Below are 15,544 nucleotides of genomic sequence, written 5' to 3'. Positions count from 1 at the left end.
GTGGAGCGACCCCGCATCTTATATTACACTGTGCACTGATATATATAATGCATCTCCATCTCTGGCTCTATATGGCATAGGTGGCATATCTTGATTTCTGGTGGTATCCATCTAAATCTACCAGTCTCAATTTCAAGCTTGTGGGAAGATGTCCGTATTTGACCAATGACACACCGTAACCCATGAGATAGATGTGTATCCATATAGCTCGGTCGAATTACGAACCCATCCCCAGTGAGTTGGAGAAGATGCTCTTTATAGAAAGCCATCGTCGTAGCCAACTCTTGTGTAGGCTCTATCCATGTGTCACAAAGTGATGACGTGGCATGTCCTATCGGACAAACCCTAGTGAATGACAGATTTAAATGTCATTAGTTGTTCCAACTTATGGGGTCCCGTCCGATGGGGCCCAAAGGACACGAGAAAATTTAAAATAAAGCAATCGCGTGGATCTACTGATGTGGCAGTGTTGTACGGACAGCTCCGTGATTTGCGTTGGCAGCTTTTGGCGCTAGGGAGTTCCAGATGCTTTTGGACCTGAAGCTTTTCACGTAATTGCTTTTGGAAGGCAAAGAGCCTTTATAAGGATTGCCAGGTCCCCATTCTCTCCTAGATTGGCTTGGGAGCACTGAGCAGAGAGAGGACCCTTGGACATTGTACTTTGCCAAGAATTAATATAAAAAGAAATACCGAAAGGGGCGCCAGACTTTGGGGCCAATATCTCTGGGCACGGAACTACGCCGGGCCGTGTTGTCTCTAGGGAATTGATTTCCCTGGTTACTTGGCCAAAAATACTTTTTTGAAAGCGCCAGAAAACAGAAGAAGCGTGTACACTTCGAAGGATTGCCCAGTTCGTCCTCATCTTCTTCTGACAGCTTGGATAGCTCATCTTCTTCTGACTCGAGTGATGAGGACAGAAAGGGCAAGAAATGACGGAAAGAACATATGTTATATGAAAAGAGAAAGCACTTTTACAGAGCCAATTAGTATGATTTCCCCCCTCAACGACAAGGGCTAAAAGGCCAAATAATTCAAAGAGGGAGGACATGCAATAAAGTTTGAGTACTTTTTAGGGTTTCGAGATGCTCCCAAAGCTGTAGTCTTTATCCAACAATTTGATAGTGTTTTTTGGAGGCCACTATACAGAGCACTCCAAGATCAGATGGGCAACATCCTTTTTCAAAGGCAATGCACGAACATGGTGGTCCACTCTTTTGTTAAGGAAACAAGCATCGACAAAGTGTTTGAAATTCAAGAAACTCTTTATTTCTTCATGGCTCACACAAGAATACGAACGAGATGTGATTACTGAATGGAACCAATATTCGGATGGTCAAGACAGAGTCTTTGGATTCCTAATGGTGAGAGGTTTTGGGATGTCTTTCTATCTGCTTCATCCTTTAAGAAGGTCAGTTTGAAGGAATAGATTGAATGGTTCTACTATGGACTTCCTAAAGAGATCCGAGACTACTGTCTTGAAAAGAAGTCCGAGTCTATACAACAATTGATGGGACATGCGAAGCGGGGTTTGTATACATTCCGATAACTTGACTTACCCACCATATGAACCTTGGATAAGTCAGAAGAGAAACATACGACAGAGAGATGGACGACCTCCACTGACAGAAGACCAGAGAGATGAATATTTCAAAGCAGGAAAGTGTTTTGAATGTGGAGAACAAGGACATATCGCTACATAGTGCCCCAAAAAGGCACAAGAATTAGGACGATTGACTGATTGAAAGGACAGCAGGACAAGGCGATACTCGTTCCAGAATAGATTTTAGATAAATAAAAAATGATTATGGATGAATTAGCATTATTTTTGCTTTATGAATTTATGAAAGAAGACTTTTTGGAAGATGATTTTGAATTCCGAATGATACTAATGTTTTATGAAAGAACCTGCTATTTGTGAGCAGATAACAGGATTAAGAATGAGATGATGATGATTTTGGAGCAGAGATAGCTTCCGAATGAACCTGATAACGAATCATGGATGTTGAATTACGACTAATTCAATGGAACTATCGTGAGCGCATCTAGAGTTCCTACGGGAAGAGATGGCCACACAGCTAGAACTGAATGATTGAACCACTGTGTTCAGTATGAACTTAGTGATGGATTGGGATCCCCGGAAATGATTACTCGCACAGGCCAGCGCTTAAAGGGAATGATTACTCGCACACGACATTGCTTGAGGCGAATGATTACTTGCACACGACAATGCGTGAGTGGAAAATCTCTATAGACATGATCGCAATAAGGATTAGTTAATTCGACATTAGTGAGGTCCAAGATGGATCTAGAGGCGATTACTAAATACGTTGCTTGCAATCATGGTCAGAGATTTGGAATGAATTCTTCTGTGATTGATTTGATCTATCATGTGATGTGATGTGACGTGACTGTCCTCTTTGTACAAGTGCTGGATTTGTGTCGTCTAGTGCGTGAGTGTCTACTGAACTAGTTTATGGCTTGTGTCTGATTTTGCAGGCGTAATCGGGGGGGGGGGGGGGGGGGGAACGATGACGTGGAAAAACTGTCCAGACACACACATGGCTGACTGGCTGTACGGACATCATAAAACGTGGCAGCAGTACGGAATCCCGCAAAACGCGTTGGTAGGCTGATGTGGCAGATTGTCACTAACTGATGACGTGGCATGACCACCGGTGGATAGACTAACGACTTGGCAGCCTGTACGGACATCATGAAAGGTGGCAGCAGTACGGAATCCCGCAAAACGCGTTGGCAGGCTGGCGCGACAGATTGTCACAAACTGATGATGTGGCATGACCACCCGTGGGTAGACTGATGACTTGGCAGCTTGTACGGACAACGGGCAACGTGGCAGCAATACAGAATCCCGCCAAACGTGCTGGCAGGCTGACGTGGCAGATTGTACGGATTTCCGCGTTTCACGTTGGCTGTTGACGTGGCAAGGTTGTACGGTGTAACAAACTTGGACACTCCAAGTCAAGAATCAACCGCGACAGCACCAAATAACCACTTCAAAACAATTCACAGATCACAATAGATTTGCACTGGCCCGGCGGAGTTCCGACCTAGAGATATTGGCCCCAAAGACTGGCGCCCCTTTCGGTATTTCTTTTTGTATTAATCAATCATCAAAGTACGAGAGAGCGGTTAGAGTTTCACTCTCAGACTCTGCGTCCAGATGCTCTGAGAAGTGAGGCCCTCACCACTAATTTAAAGGTTACAAGGGATGCCCAAAAGCAGAGCATTGTGATCTGTGAATTGTTTTGAAGTGGTTATTTGGTGCTGTCGCGGTTGATTCTTGACTTGGAGTCTCCAAGTCTGTTACATACGGAATTCCGTATTTTGCGCTGGCTGCTTTTTGGCAGTTTTTGGAGCCAATTTGCTTTTGGGACTCATTGCTTTTGAGTTTAATTGCTTTTGGGGCTCTGCTTTTGGCATCCCTTTATAAGAATAAAAGGAACCCAAGGGCCTCACTGTGCAGGGCATTTGGAAGCAGAGATTGAGAGTTGAGGATCCGTGAAAGTTGTACTTTGCTCAAAGATTAATACAAAAAGAAATACCAAAAGGGGTGCCAGTCTTTGGGGCCAATCTCTCTTGGCATAGAACTACGCCGGGCCGTGTCGACTCAATTGAAATGTGATTTGTCTGTGAAGTGTTTTAATTGAATCTCTCTCTTATGTCGCGACATATTCTAGACTTGGGGTGGCCAAGTTTGTTACACAGATTGTATGGATTTCTGCTTTTCACGCTGGCTGTTGACGAGGGAGAATTTCCGCAATTTGCGCTGATGCTTTTTGGCAGTTTTTGAGGACCAGTTGCTTTTGGGACAGTTTGCTTTTGAGTTTAACTAATTTTGGGGCTCTGCTTTTGGCATCCCTTGTAAGAATAAAAAGGGCCGAAGGGCCTCACTCTTCAGAGCATTTGGACGTAGAGTCTGAGAGGCGAGGATCTGCGGGAGTTGTACTTTGATCAAACATTAATATCAAAGAAATACCAAAAGGGGCGCTAGTCTTTGGGGTCAATCTCTTTGGGCACGGACCTACATTGGGCCGTGTTGACGAAATTGAATAGTGATTTTAAAGTTGTGAAGTATTTTAAGTGATTCTCTCGTGTGTCGTGTTGGATTCTTGTCTTGGAGGTGACCAAGATTGTGACATCCTCTGCGCGCGCGCGCGCACACACACACACACACACACACACACACACACACACACACACACACACAGAGAGAGAGAGAGAGAGAGAGAGAGAGAGAGAGAGAGAGAGAGAGAGAGAGAGAGAGAGAGAGAGAGAGAGAGAGAGAGAGAGAGAAGAAAGAAAGAAAGAAAGATTTTTAACGTCTATGTCAGGCCAAAATCGGCCTATGAGACAAATCAAATGTACATGGTGTGTATGTCATCCGTCTATCGAAAAGACAAATGAAACAAAACTGAACTGAATGTAGGTAGTGGAGTATCTGAGGAGGGATGGAGCTCTATCTCTAGGGGTATATGCATGTCTATATGCTCAAGGTAGTACAATCATGAGAATGCATCAAGCTATCTATCTCCATCCTGTACTAATGGGGGGATGTAAGATGTTGTACATGGGCGGGTTTGGTGCCAAGGCTACCCGGATGAAAGCTGTCGGGTCGGCCCTCATCTGAGCCACTCGCTCCTCAGTGGCACGGCGCTCCCGGGCTCGGATCTCCTCGATCTGTCGGTGGTGGGAGCTCACGCCCCTATAGCCTGTGACTCGTGGTCGTCGTCTAGCTCGGCTCACCTCCGCCTGTGGGAGTGTCACTCCCCTCTGAGTGTCTGGTGAGGGAGGGGCGGCAATCCTCTGAAAGAAGTCTGTGAGCTGCGACTGTCTCCCCTCTGTCTGTGTAGCTGTGTGTGGCTGTAGTAGTGTGTCCCGATGGCTCTGTATCTCTAGTAAGAAACGTCCGAGCTGTCTCTGATCTCGAGAGTCCATGATCTCTCGGAGAGTGGGCTGTCCTCTGAATAAGGCCTCATACCTGCCTCTGATCTCAGTGTATGCTCTGCATCTACATACAAAGTGCTCCTCACTCTCCACCTCCTCTGTGCAGGCTCTGCAGACTCGCTCCTCCCTGGGAACACCAGTATGTCTCCCGATCTCAATCTCTAACCTGTGTGAAGCCACTCTCAGCTGACCAATCGCCACCCGTGAGCTATGTGGCATATATGTGTCCATGTAGCGTGGTCTCTGTATGAACCCCCCAGACAATATGGTGAGAAACTGGTCTCTGTAATCTGACATCCTCGTCCCCAAGCCAAGTGACTCCCAGACTCTCCTAGTGTATAGCTGCCACAGATCCTGTCTCAATACCAAGTTCCTCTCACTGCGAGAGAGGTGAACATATGGTGAGTGGGGGTCGTACTGGAATGGTGGTAGGCTCTCCATGTCAAGACCGTGTCCCTCAAACCATGCTCTGACCTGTGAGTACCATGCTCTCTCATGCCCACTCTCTGATAGCTGTATAGCTGCCTCAAATGCTCTACGAGTAAGTCTGTCAGGAGGTAGCTCTCTCATCCTCTGGATGAAGTAGACTGTCTGGAATAGTGCCTCTACAACCATAGGTGGTGTGGCGAGCTCGGCTCTAATAATGTCATGTGGCACTGTCTTCTTGCTGCGTAGCAAGCGTGAGATCATACATACCTGTGGCCTCTCAAGCTGTGTCCACTGGTCAGCTATCAATCCTGGTGCCCATACTGCCGCCGACTACATCAAGGCCGGGGTGACTAAGGTGTCGAAAAGCCACCCCTTCGTGCGGGGCTCCTGAAAGTGTGCCTGGTGGCATCTCCGCTCTAGCATGGCCAGAGCTGCATATCCTCGGGTGAGCCTGTCAGCAGCAGCCTGCCTCATAGTGAAGGGTCCTGGTAGGCTGGTGAATGTGATGCCAAGGTAGACATAGGAGGTGACTACATCAACCTGTCCTCCTGCTGCTGTGAAGGTGGCAACGCTCCTCACTGCACTGGATGTGTGAAAGATCATAACCTTGGTTTTGCCAAGGTTCACAGTCAACCCCCTGTGTGTGCTGAATTCGTCCAAGGCCTCAAGATGGCGTTGCAAGCCCTCGGGTGACTCTGAAATCAACACAATATCATCAGCATATAACATGATGTGGACCGGAGTACCTGCCAAGTCGCTCCCCTCTCCTCCTGCTCGCAGTATGTAGTCGGAGATCTCGTCGATGTAGAGCCCAAAGAGTGTCGGGGAGAGTGGGCATCCTTGCTTAACACCAATGGTGCTAGCAATGGTCTCTGAAAAACCGCCTGGGCAACGAACTCGACCCGTCACCCTCTCGTAGAGAGCATATATGGCCCAAATCATCTCTGTTGGTACCCCAATGCTGTGAAGGCGCTGGAAGAGTCTCTCGCGTGGGACTGTGTCAAAGGCCTTGCGGAAATCCACAAAGCAGCAGTAAAGCCTCTTCTTCCGCGCCTTTGCCCCATCAATGAGGCAGCGCACACAGAGAGAGAGAGAGAGAGAGAGAGAGAGAGAGAGAGAGAGAGAGAGAGAGAGAGAGAGAGAGAGAGAGAGAGAGAGAGAGAGAGAGAGAGAGAGAGAATCCCTGTGGGGCACAAACTCTGCAAAACAAGAGAGTACAAGGCTACGCTGCAATATTTTGAATAGGAGCACCCGTGCTCTTATACAAGGGGACGAAAACTGCCTGATCCACATCCATAAAAGACCCACGAACCAAAATTTGGGAAAAAATGGAAATAGGACTAAAAATAGGGCACCCAACATAAAAGGTTTACAAGTGGCTGGCTAGACAAAATCTTGAACATCCCTTGCACATTCCTAGAATCTAGAAACACCTCACAAGGCTGGGCAAGGCCACAAAGAAGCCCTCACTCACAAGATCTAGACGGGGAAACCTAGGAGATGACCTTGAAAACCTTAACAACGTTCTCCTTGGGGGCTGCTAGTATGGAGTGCTCGACATTGGGTCTTGTTTTTCATCTGTTTATATGAAACTGGCTGGCCTACTACCTAGGCGGTGAGGGACAACACAAACAGTAATTTTCAGCTTTGAAAACCAGAAATTCAGCACTTAGATAATGGAGTTGTGAGACAAAGTAAGAAGACGAGGGAGAGTGTGCCCGGAGACTAGAACCCTTAACAATTGGCTAAATCAGCCTTTTAAATAGAGATATGTGTGTTTACATATAGTGGATGTGCCAAATATCCGTGCTTACCAAATGTCTGCGCTTACTTCTTCTAGTTGAGGCTCTAATGGGCTGTTTTGGACAAGTGGTCAGCTCCCCAATTTTGTGTGTGGTCGCCTTTGCTGAAAATGGCAGTTTTGTGGCTACCATGTACCTGCCATGCAATCACTGCCCCTCACTAGGGTCGCTTGCTTCCTGCCAGGCTTGACATGCCCTTCACTGGGGTTGCGTGTTACCTGTTGTGCTTGAACTGCCACCTCTCATGAGAGGAATCTAGTTATTGTGCATGGACTGCCATCTGCCATGCATGGACTTCAATTGACTTGCATGGACTGCTACCTGCCATGCATGGATTCCAATTGACTTGCATGGACTCCCACTTGGCTTGCATGTGCCATGCATGCGCCATCCAAGGGTCCACCTTCCTTGCATGTGCCACCCATGGGCCTTCCAAGTGTCCAACTACAGTGCGTGCTCTGCCAGTTGCTAGGCGCTAGTAGTCTTGTCCCTTTCGTTGCATTCTTTGCTAGTTTTGGGATCGCCCTGCATGCTCTGCCACTTTCCCTTCTCTTGGGTGCCTTGCTTAGGTCAAGCACCTGGAGCTTCACAATCTCCTACAGCTTCTAAAGCGGCTCTTGAAAAATTTCAACAAGCATATCAAATGCATTCAATTCTTTGCTAGTTTTGGGATCGCCCTGCATGCTATGCCACTTTCCCTTCTCTTGGGTGCCTTGCTTAGGTCAAGCACCTGGAGCTTCACAATCTCCTACAGCTTCTAAAGCGGCTCTTGAAAAATTTCAACAAGCATATCAAATGCATTCAACACTTGCAGATATTCAGCCTTGTCCATGGCTATGGGCCAAATTGGTGACATTCCTCCCCTTGAGAAGAGTAATCATCCCCGATTACACCTACAGACAACATAGAATTTTAGTAACCGTGGCTTACAAACATGTATGCAAATCATCGTGTTAGTGCATTACTGTACAACATGCCATACGCCCTATAAAGCTTTCATCAACAGAGATATTATCAACATGTACAAATTGTCTAGAGTTCTATCGTGAACCTTGCTAGGCAAGATTGTACACATTTGGTATTCAAATTACTTGCAACAATGCATGCAACCACATGACTATCCATCACATCCTGGTCCAACCTCACATTAGACTTGTCACAAGTATGATGATGTGGCACTGCCGAGTGGACAAGGGCCATTAGAGGCCTCCACAAAACACAAAATAAAGCAAGGGCAAAGATTTACAGAGCAAAGCTGGCGGCAGTTTGCCGTAAAACGTGCCGTAAATTACGGACACCATGTGGCAGTCCGTACGGCTAGGACTGGCTTTCCTAAGAGTTAGGAATGGACCACCTTGAGAGAGAGAGAGAGAGAGAGAGAGAGAGAGAGAGAGAGAGAGTTGTCACTATAGTGGCTCTCCTCCTTACATTCAGCTTGTACACCCCACGTGATAGGCTATTTTGGCATCCGCTGGGGATTATATTGTACCCAGTAATATACAGCCCTGACTTTTTCCGAGAGAGAGAGAGAGAGAGAGAGAGAGAGAGAGAGAGAGAGAGAGAGAGAGAGAGAGAGAGAGAGAGAGAGAGAGATGAAATGAAATGAAATGTTATATTAACGTCTTCAAAAGGCCATAATGACCTATGAGACCCGAAAGTTACAAAGTGGTGGATCTGATACAAAGTCAGAGTAACAAAATAACCTAACAACAGTACAAAACAAAGATATATACTATGGGGTCCTAAGTTGGTCGATGTGAGCCAAGCAAAAAACTAAGCCAAAAAATGGGCGGCTTGTTGGGATATCTGAATGGTGAATCTAATACCATGTCTGGGTGAAAAAGAACTAGAACAAAGATACTACTACTAGAATCCATCCTCATCCTCACTCTGGATGAAGAGAGAGAGTGTGGCTGGCGAGATGGACGCAATGAAGTTTAGTCTTTGGCCTCGATGTAAAAAACCTAACCCTACAACCTGTCACAACCCATCTCAAGTGCAACAGATAAGCTTCACCAGTGTTTTTTACACCCATCTCTCGGACATCTTTGAAACATGTGCTAGAAAATATTTTACCAATTTAAGCAAAAATGCATTCACACTGTTGGTGTGCTGTTTGGTATGAAAAGGCATCCTGGTGTATAAACCTTTAGACAAGAACTAGACTGTTGGGTTACAGGTATGTTATGGGCATTGATGAAGCAGAAGCATTTTCTGAGCGATTGAAGCGTGAGCTTTTGGCGTTAGAGGCAGCTAATGTACATGCAATATTAGAAAGTGAGCCATTGGTGGAAGAGGTATTTCTTGAAGAAGTTGAATGTCCTTCCCTGCCAATTTAAGCTTTACTTGCTCATGTGTTAAATTTTGAAATGTGCAGGTCTTATACCAATTAAATGTGGCTGCTTCTAGTGTTGATGATCTAGACGAATGGCTTCGTATCTTTAACGTGAAGTTAAGGCATATGCGTGAAGATATTGAATCAGTGAGTCCAAGGAACCCCTCTCACTTCTGAACCTTTGTATGATTTGCTGTTTTTAAATGATTTAAACTGACGTACTTAAGTCTTGCTTTAGATTGAAGTGAGAAACAACAAATTGGATATGCAAGCACAGAACAACTCTGCTCTGGTTGAAGAATTGAACAAGTTATTGGATAGATTGAGAGTACCGGATGAGGTTGTGCACAGTTGTGTCTCTTGTGGTGGAATTTGGTATCATGAAGTGGTGTATAAGGCTTGCAGAGTTGCTAACATTGTCCGTTGAACATTTTGACCTTTCCAGTATGTTTCTTCGCTCACGGTCGGGTCATTTGACGAGGCTCGAATGCCACAAACTGTGGAGGCCTGTGAATGGTTGTCACAATCGTTGCATGCTCTTGAACCTCCATATTTGGATGCATGCTACTTGAATATGCGTGCTGTAAGTATTCTGATCTGAACGTTTTGTTTTTCCCTCAGAGGTATGTCTGAGTACAAATGTAGAGGTGCTTTGAGAATAGTTAAATTGTGTTTTTGATGAAATGAAGTTCCGTGATATGTTTTTAGATTGTCTTTCCCCTGCCTGTTCTTCATGTCATCTCTGACGTTTGCATGTTAACAGTCTTAATCTGTCTCCAGCGTCTGTTGATGCCATAAAGCTTTGTTGGTGATGGTGTTTATATGTCCTTGCTGGCTTTTGTTTTGATTACTTGACAGTGAAGCATCATTTCATGCTTTGTATCCCGTTTTTGTGATCTAAATGGCGATTTTTTTTTTTGCTTCAAGGTCAAGGAGAAGCGTGCGGAGTTGGAAAAGCTTAAAGCAACATTCGTAAAGAGAGCATCTGAATTCCTTCGGAACTACTTTTCTAGTTTAGTAGATTTTATGGTTAATGATAAAACTTATTTTTCTCAGGTATTGTCGTTTTTACATCTTTATTGAGGTTTTTGAAGCTGTCCGCTTTATCATCTGGCATTTGTATAACATTGCACTTGATGCTTTGTTTTAGAGAGGGCAACTGAAAAGACCAGATCATGCGGACTTAAGGTTTAAGTGCCGCACTTACGCACGGTTGCTACAACATCTGAAGGTTATTGATGCACCACTAACTTGTTAGGTGCAAATAGCAGAAAGTAAGCATTAGCTTTCTGATCTTATTCTACTCTCTACTGTTTACAGAATCTTGACAAGAGCTCTCTGATCCCACTGAGGAAAGCTTACTGCCATTCGCTAAACTTCCTTCTACGCCGAGAAGTACGTAGAAACGATCTTTGCAAGTTTTTGAATGGGGCCATAACTAGGATGTTGCCAATTGTTTTGCTTGCTCTCACATTTCTGTGCGCGCTTGTATTGAGTGTTTGCTTGTGTAGGCAAGAGAATTTGGTAATGAGCTTAGAGCAAGCACCAAAGTCACAAGAAACAACAATTCAGGTGGGGCTTGGCTGGAGGGCTCTTCTGGGGGTCAATCTGGTGGGGGCATAGATACCTCGACAGTTTCGGATGCTTATGCCAAAATGCTTCGCATATTCATACCTCTGCTGGTTGATGAGGTTTGTCTATATAATTTTAACTTTCTTTGTTTTCAAAATACAATTATGGCCTAGTTCTGTCCACAATTTGGGAACTCAGCATTGGATTGAGCATAAAAGATATTTAAAGCATATTAGAATAATGTTAAGTTTTCAGTAGGGAAACTTCTATAAGGCTTAAGCCCACTTGACTGTAACTGTCTTTTTGTAATGCGTTTGCGGTGCTACAGGATTAAGGCAAAGCACAAAAGCTTTCTTTTGTGCTTCTTGAAGTGGAAAGTGACTCCTGTCTTTGTCACATCCAAATGTTAAGGAATTTTTGCAAAAACTTTGATTAATCTCCTGTTGTAAGAACATAGTCCTTAGAAGCTATGAGCTTCATAAAGGTTCCACGGCTTGGGCGGATCTTGTATTGCCTTCACCTTATCAGTATCCATCCACAATCGGTCCTTTGAGACCGTGTCTTAAGAATTGAATCTCCCCCATGAAGAACTCACTCTTCTTGCCGTTGATTTGTGTGCTCTCTTTTCTTAAGGTCAAGAAGACTATCTGCAATTGTCCTCTATGCTCCTCTTTAGACCTAGAAAACAATCACGTGATGTCATCAAAGAAAGCTGCGTCAAATTGTAGGTTGTTTCTTCATAGAGATTATGCATTGGACTCATTGTGCACAAATTGTCATATAAGAAGATTTAAAGGGCCACTTGAAAGTTGAAAACTTCAACTTATTTAACGTCTATACAAGATCATATACCCATTAAAGTTTAGAAAACCTTCTTTACTTCAGAACACCCAAGAAGGGTTTTGAAAGTTTTGTGAGCTGAAGAAATATTTTGGCGACAATGCTTAGCCTTCAGATGACGCTTTGAAGAAATTAAGAAACTTGGTTCACTCCTCTCTCTCACACATTACCGATGTGGAATCCTTCCAAGAGCATTGCATCTATGACAGAAAACCTTTTTAACTGCTTGGCTTGCAAAGAAATACAGACATGAAACTTTCAAGTAAGGGCTTGGTCGTTGACTGGGCAACAAAGGTGGATCTTACAGTTCTTTGTTCTTAAGGATCAAGCTACTTGAGGAAAGGCTACACAAAGATTTGGTTGAGTCCAATAATTGTCCAGCTATAAATGCTCACTTTATCAGTTCAAAAGAATTGAAAGATCATGAGGACGTGATTCAATTGTATTACGATGCTTTTGGGCTTAGATACGCTTTTTTGACATGGTATGGCTTATGGCTTTTGTCTGTAATACAATGAGGTCAGTGGCTCCCCACGAACAAGAAGACATCATATGGAACAATGCCTTGCTGAGATCCAATATTGGTTTATATGCATTGAAAATGTGTACATGATTTGATATAAGAATTTTGGAAGTACGATTTAGGCAAGGATAAATTTTCAGACGGAGCTTAATTCCATGGATTTACACTGCCATCACAGCATAGGAGTGTATGATTGCTTGTGAGCATACGAAGTACCTGTTTTGATTGTGTAGGTCGTGTTTCTTCTCTTTAAATTCTTTATTTATTCTGCTCTGTATCTACAATCAAGGACGATTGCTTTGATTTTAGAGGGCAATTTGTGATGGGTTTTAGGGCTAGGGTAGGTCAAAGATGCAATTGGTCATGGAATCCATTTGGCCCGTCACCGCTTCTCTCTAGAAAGCTAGTCCATGCCAAACTCTAAGTAAGAGACAAAGTCTTCCTATGCCGCACACTGACTTTCTCTCACTAGGTTCTTGTCACGTGCATATCTAATCCTATGTGTAAGTGGACAAGCTACTTCATGACTAGGGTTCAGTTTAGTTAGCTTAGGAAGTGTTCTGGCACTTTTGTGAGTTTGTTCGCAGACCGTGCATGTCCAGGCACTTAGAGTAGATGCATATCCTCTGGTTGTACACAACATGATCATCAGCATTACCATCAGAATCCATCAGGAGCATTTTACAATGCACAAAACCTATTTTAGCCATTTTTTCACTTATTATTAATAAGTGACTTTGTCATATAATCTAATATCTGACCAACCCAAATGATTTTCTCATATTAAACTGATCGTTTAATGTGGGAGAATAAACGGAAACAAGGGTTAAGATATAGATGTTCTTATAGATCTATTTAAGCACGGGGCCAATGGTAAAGGGGCCCATATGAGAAAAGGTCTATCAAAGAGAAAGGTTAACTAATGGAGCAAAAGACCTTAGGGTTGTCTTCATTAAAGCCTCCAAAGGTAAGTGTTAAAAGCTTTAAGACATAGTCTTTAAAATTTTATTCTTTAGTCACTAAAGTCCAAGTAGGCAAGGGGGTAGCTTGCTTAAGCTAGGGCTGTGCTTAAGCAGGGGGGCTGCCTGCTTACCAAGTTCAAAGTACTTGCTACTAAAGAGGGGGCGAGCCCTACAAAGGGGGGAGGTAGATAGTAAGTGATCACCTCACCAAGGACCCATACCCTTATGAAAGGAAAGGGGCCACTTGTCAAGTGTAGAGACACACTACTCAAGCAAGTAGGGGTTGTGCTTAAGCAAGGGCTGTGCTTAAGCAAGGGGGGTGCTAGCTTAGCCTCACAAAGGGAAAGAAGGACACTTGTCAAGAGGCTACACACCTTGCCCCAAAGGGAGCCCATCTCTCATTGGCTAGAGGGCTACATGGGCCAATCAACTTCAAAGGAACTCTAGGAAAGGGGGTTGACCTAGCTAGCTCTCTCTCTCTCTCTCTCTCTCTCTCTCTCTCATTTGAGCCTCCCACGAGCTCTCTCTCCTTCATTCTTCCCTTCACACACTCTTGTGAAGCAAGGATTCCACCTCCTCCTCCAAGCTTGAGAAGTTGAGTGCCTACTACCACAAGCTCTTGGCTATGGATGCAAATCCACACAAGAGAATGTTTATGCTTGCTTATCAATCCCTCTAATAATCCATTAACTCTATGCTAAGCTATGCTACAAGAGCTATGAGTGATTATGTGCAAGGGGTTATTTCTTTCTAGTAGAGCTACTTCTACTTCTCTCTTCTTCCTCACTCCCTGCTAGCTCTCCTCACCTTTCATGGTGTTTGAGGTCTTGGGATTGAGGCTGGGCATTTTTCAAATTCATGCTAATCATGTTTATTGTTGTAGTTATGCTAATGCTTGCTGAGTGAAGCTTACCATCTTCATCTCATCAAGAAGGTCTCAAGGAACACAAACAGTTGTATTGTAAACAAGTCTTCCGTCATGGAAGAATCTATAATACAAATGCCTATTGGAGGGGGGACCGGCTCCAACTAATCCGGTCCTCTATTTGTGTCAATTTCTCTAAACTCTCACTCTCTTTTACAAGTATTGATCATGTCTTGTTAATGAAGTAATGTGTTAAGTGTTGCTCTCTCTCTATATCCAAGCACTTTCTTTCTCACTATACATCTACACACTAAAGAATACTCAAGACAATGCTCAATATGTTATTTACTTTCCGCTCCAACTCAAGTTAAAAGGCTAATTCCATTACAAACTTTGTTGGGAAACTGGGTAGGGCGAATTTGCTAAGTTAATATAAAAGAAAACTGGCAGTCACTCAGTAGATCAGAAGAAGCAAGGAGATCACAGGTAACCTCTTGCAGCAGGCCCTCTAGCGCGACTTCTCAAGCAAGTACCTTCCACAAAGACTTGGCATTTTCTACAAACAGCCGTCAGCCTAGCGTTTTTGGAACCTCCCACTTCAGCCAACAAACTCAAGCAAGTACCCTGCTCCAGCGTTTTGGGATCCTTCAACTAACGCTAGCAAAACAGCAAGATTCAGCCAGCGTTTTGTTTTCAGATCGCTGCAGATTCAGCCCCAAGATTAGCTAGCGATAACCCTTATTGCAGATCCCTACCGCAACGGTGTCGTAGCGAAGAAAACCTCAGCACTCCTAGCGTTTTTGGAGCCTGCTGTCCAACGTTTTCAAGCCATAAGAAACAGCGTTTTCAGCCATAAGAAGCAGTGTTTTTTCAGCCATCAAGTTAGCAGATCAACCCCGACTTGGTGCAACAGTTACCGATTCGCAGCATTCAGTTTTCAGCCTTAGCATCGTCATCATTGTCCTCACCGTTGACATCGACATAACATCATTTAGGACTCGAGCATGAGCACCTTGTATCAGATTTGTGCAATCAATAGCAATTGACTTCTCTCGCCATCGAGAGAGGGGCCCTTGGAGGAGGGTTTGACAACTTTCTGGTGTCGTATTCTTCTCTCTCTATCTCTCAGTCTCAGCACCTTCATTTACAGTGTTTACCACTTTGTTTGTGATCATTTGCACTCTCTCACTAAAGGAATAGAAGGCTCTCCCTTCCGTAAGTAAAAGGAACCCTTGAGCACAGTTCAAAGCA

General features: G+C 44.3%; 1 protein-coding gene across 2 annotated transcripts in view; it reads left to right on the top strand.

The window, feature by feature from the left end:
- The window catches only part of LOC147461951 (exocyst complex component SEC3A-like), a 125,570-nt gene that overhangs the window by 78,874 nt on the left and 31,152 nt on the right, over window positions 1–15,544 (top strand). For both annotated transcript variants that reach the window (XM_086509414.1, XM_086509413.1), the window contains exons 7-14: window positions 9,376–9,493; window positions 9,574–9,678; window positions 9,770–9,871; window positions 9,977–10,114; window positions 10,459–10,587; window positions 10,682–10,762; window positions 10,852–10,926; window positions 11,043–11,222. In XM_086509414.1, the coding sequence (XP_086365540.1) occupies window positions 9,376–9,493; window positions 9,574–9,678; window positions 9,770–9,871; window positions 9,977–10,114; window positions 10,459–10,587; window positions 10,682–10,762; window positions 10,852–10,926; window positions 11,043–11,222 (928 nt within the window). The remainder of the gene's footprint in view (window positions 1–9,375; window positions 9,494–9,573; window positions 9,679–9,769; window positions 9,872–9,976; window positions 10,115–10,458; window positions 10,588–10,681; window positions 10,763–10,851; window positions 10,927–11,042; window positions 11,223–15,544) is intronic.

This window comes from Adiantum capillus-veneris, chromosome 3 (assembly GCF_014529385.1).
Source record: "Adiantum capillus-veneris isolate H3 chromosome 3, ASM1452938v2, whole genome shotgun sequence".
In the NCBI taxonomy this organism is placed as follows: Eukaryota; Viridiplantae; Streptophyta; class Polypodiopsida; order Polypodiales; family Pteridaceae; genus Adiantum; species Adiantum capillus-veneris.
Note: the sequence above shows the minus strand (reverse complement) of the source record. Positions and strands in the feature narration are given on the sequence as shown.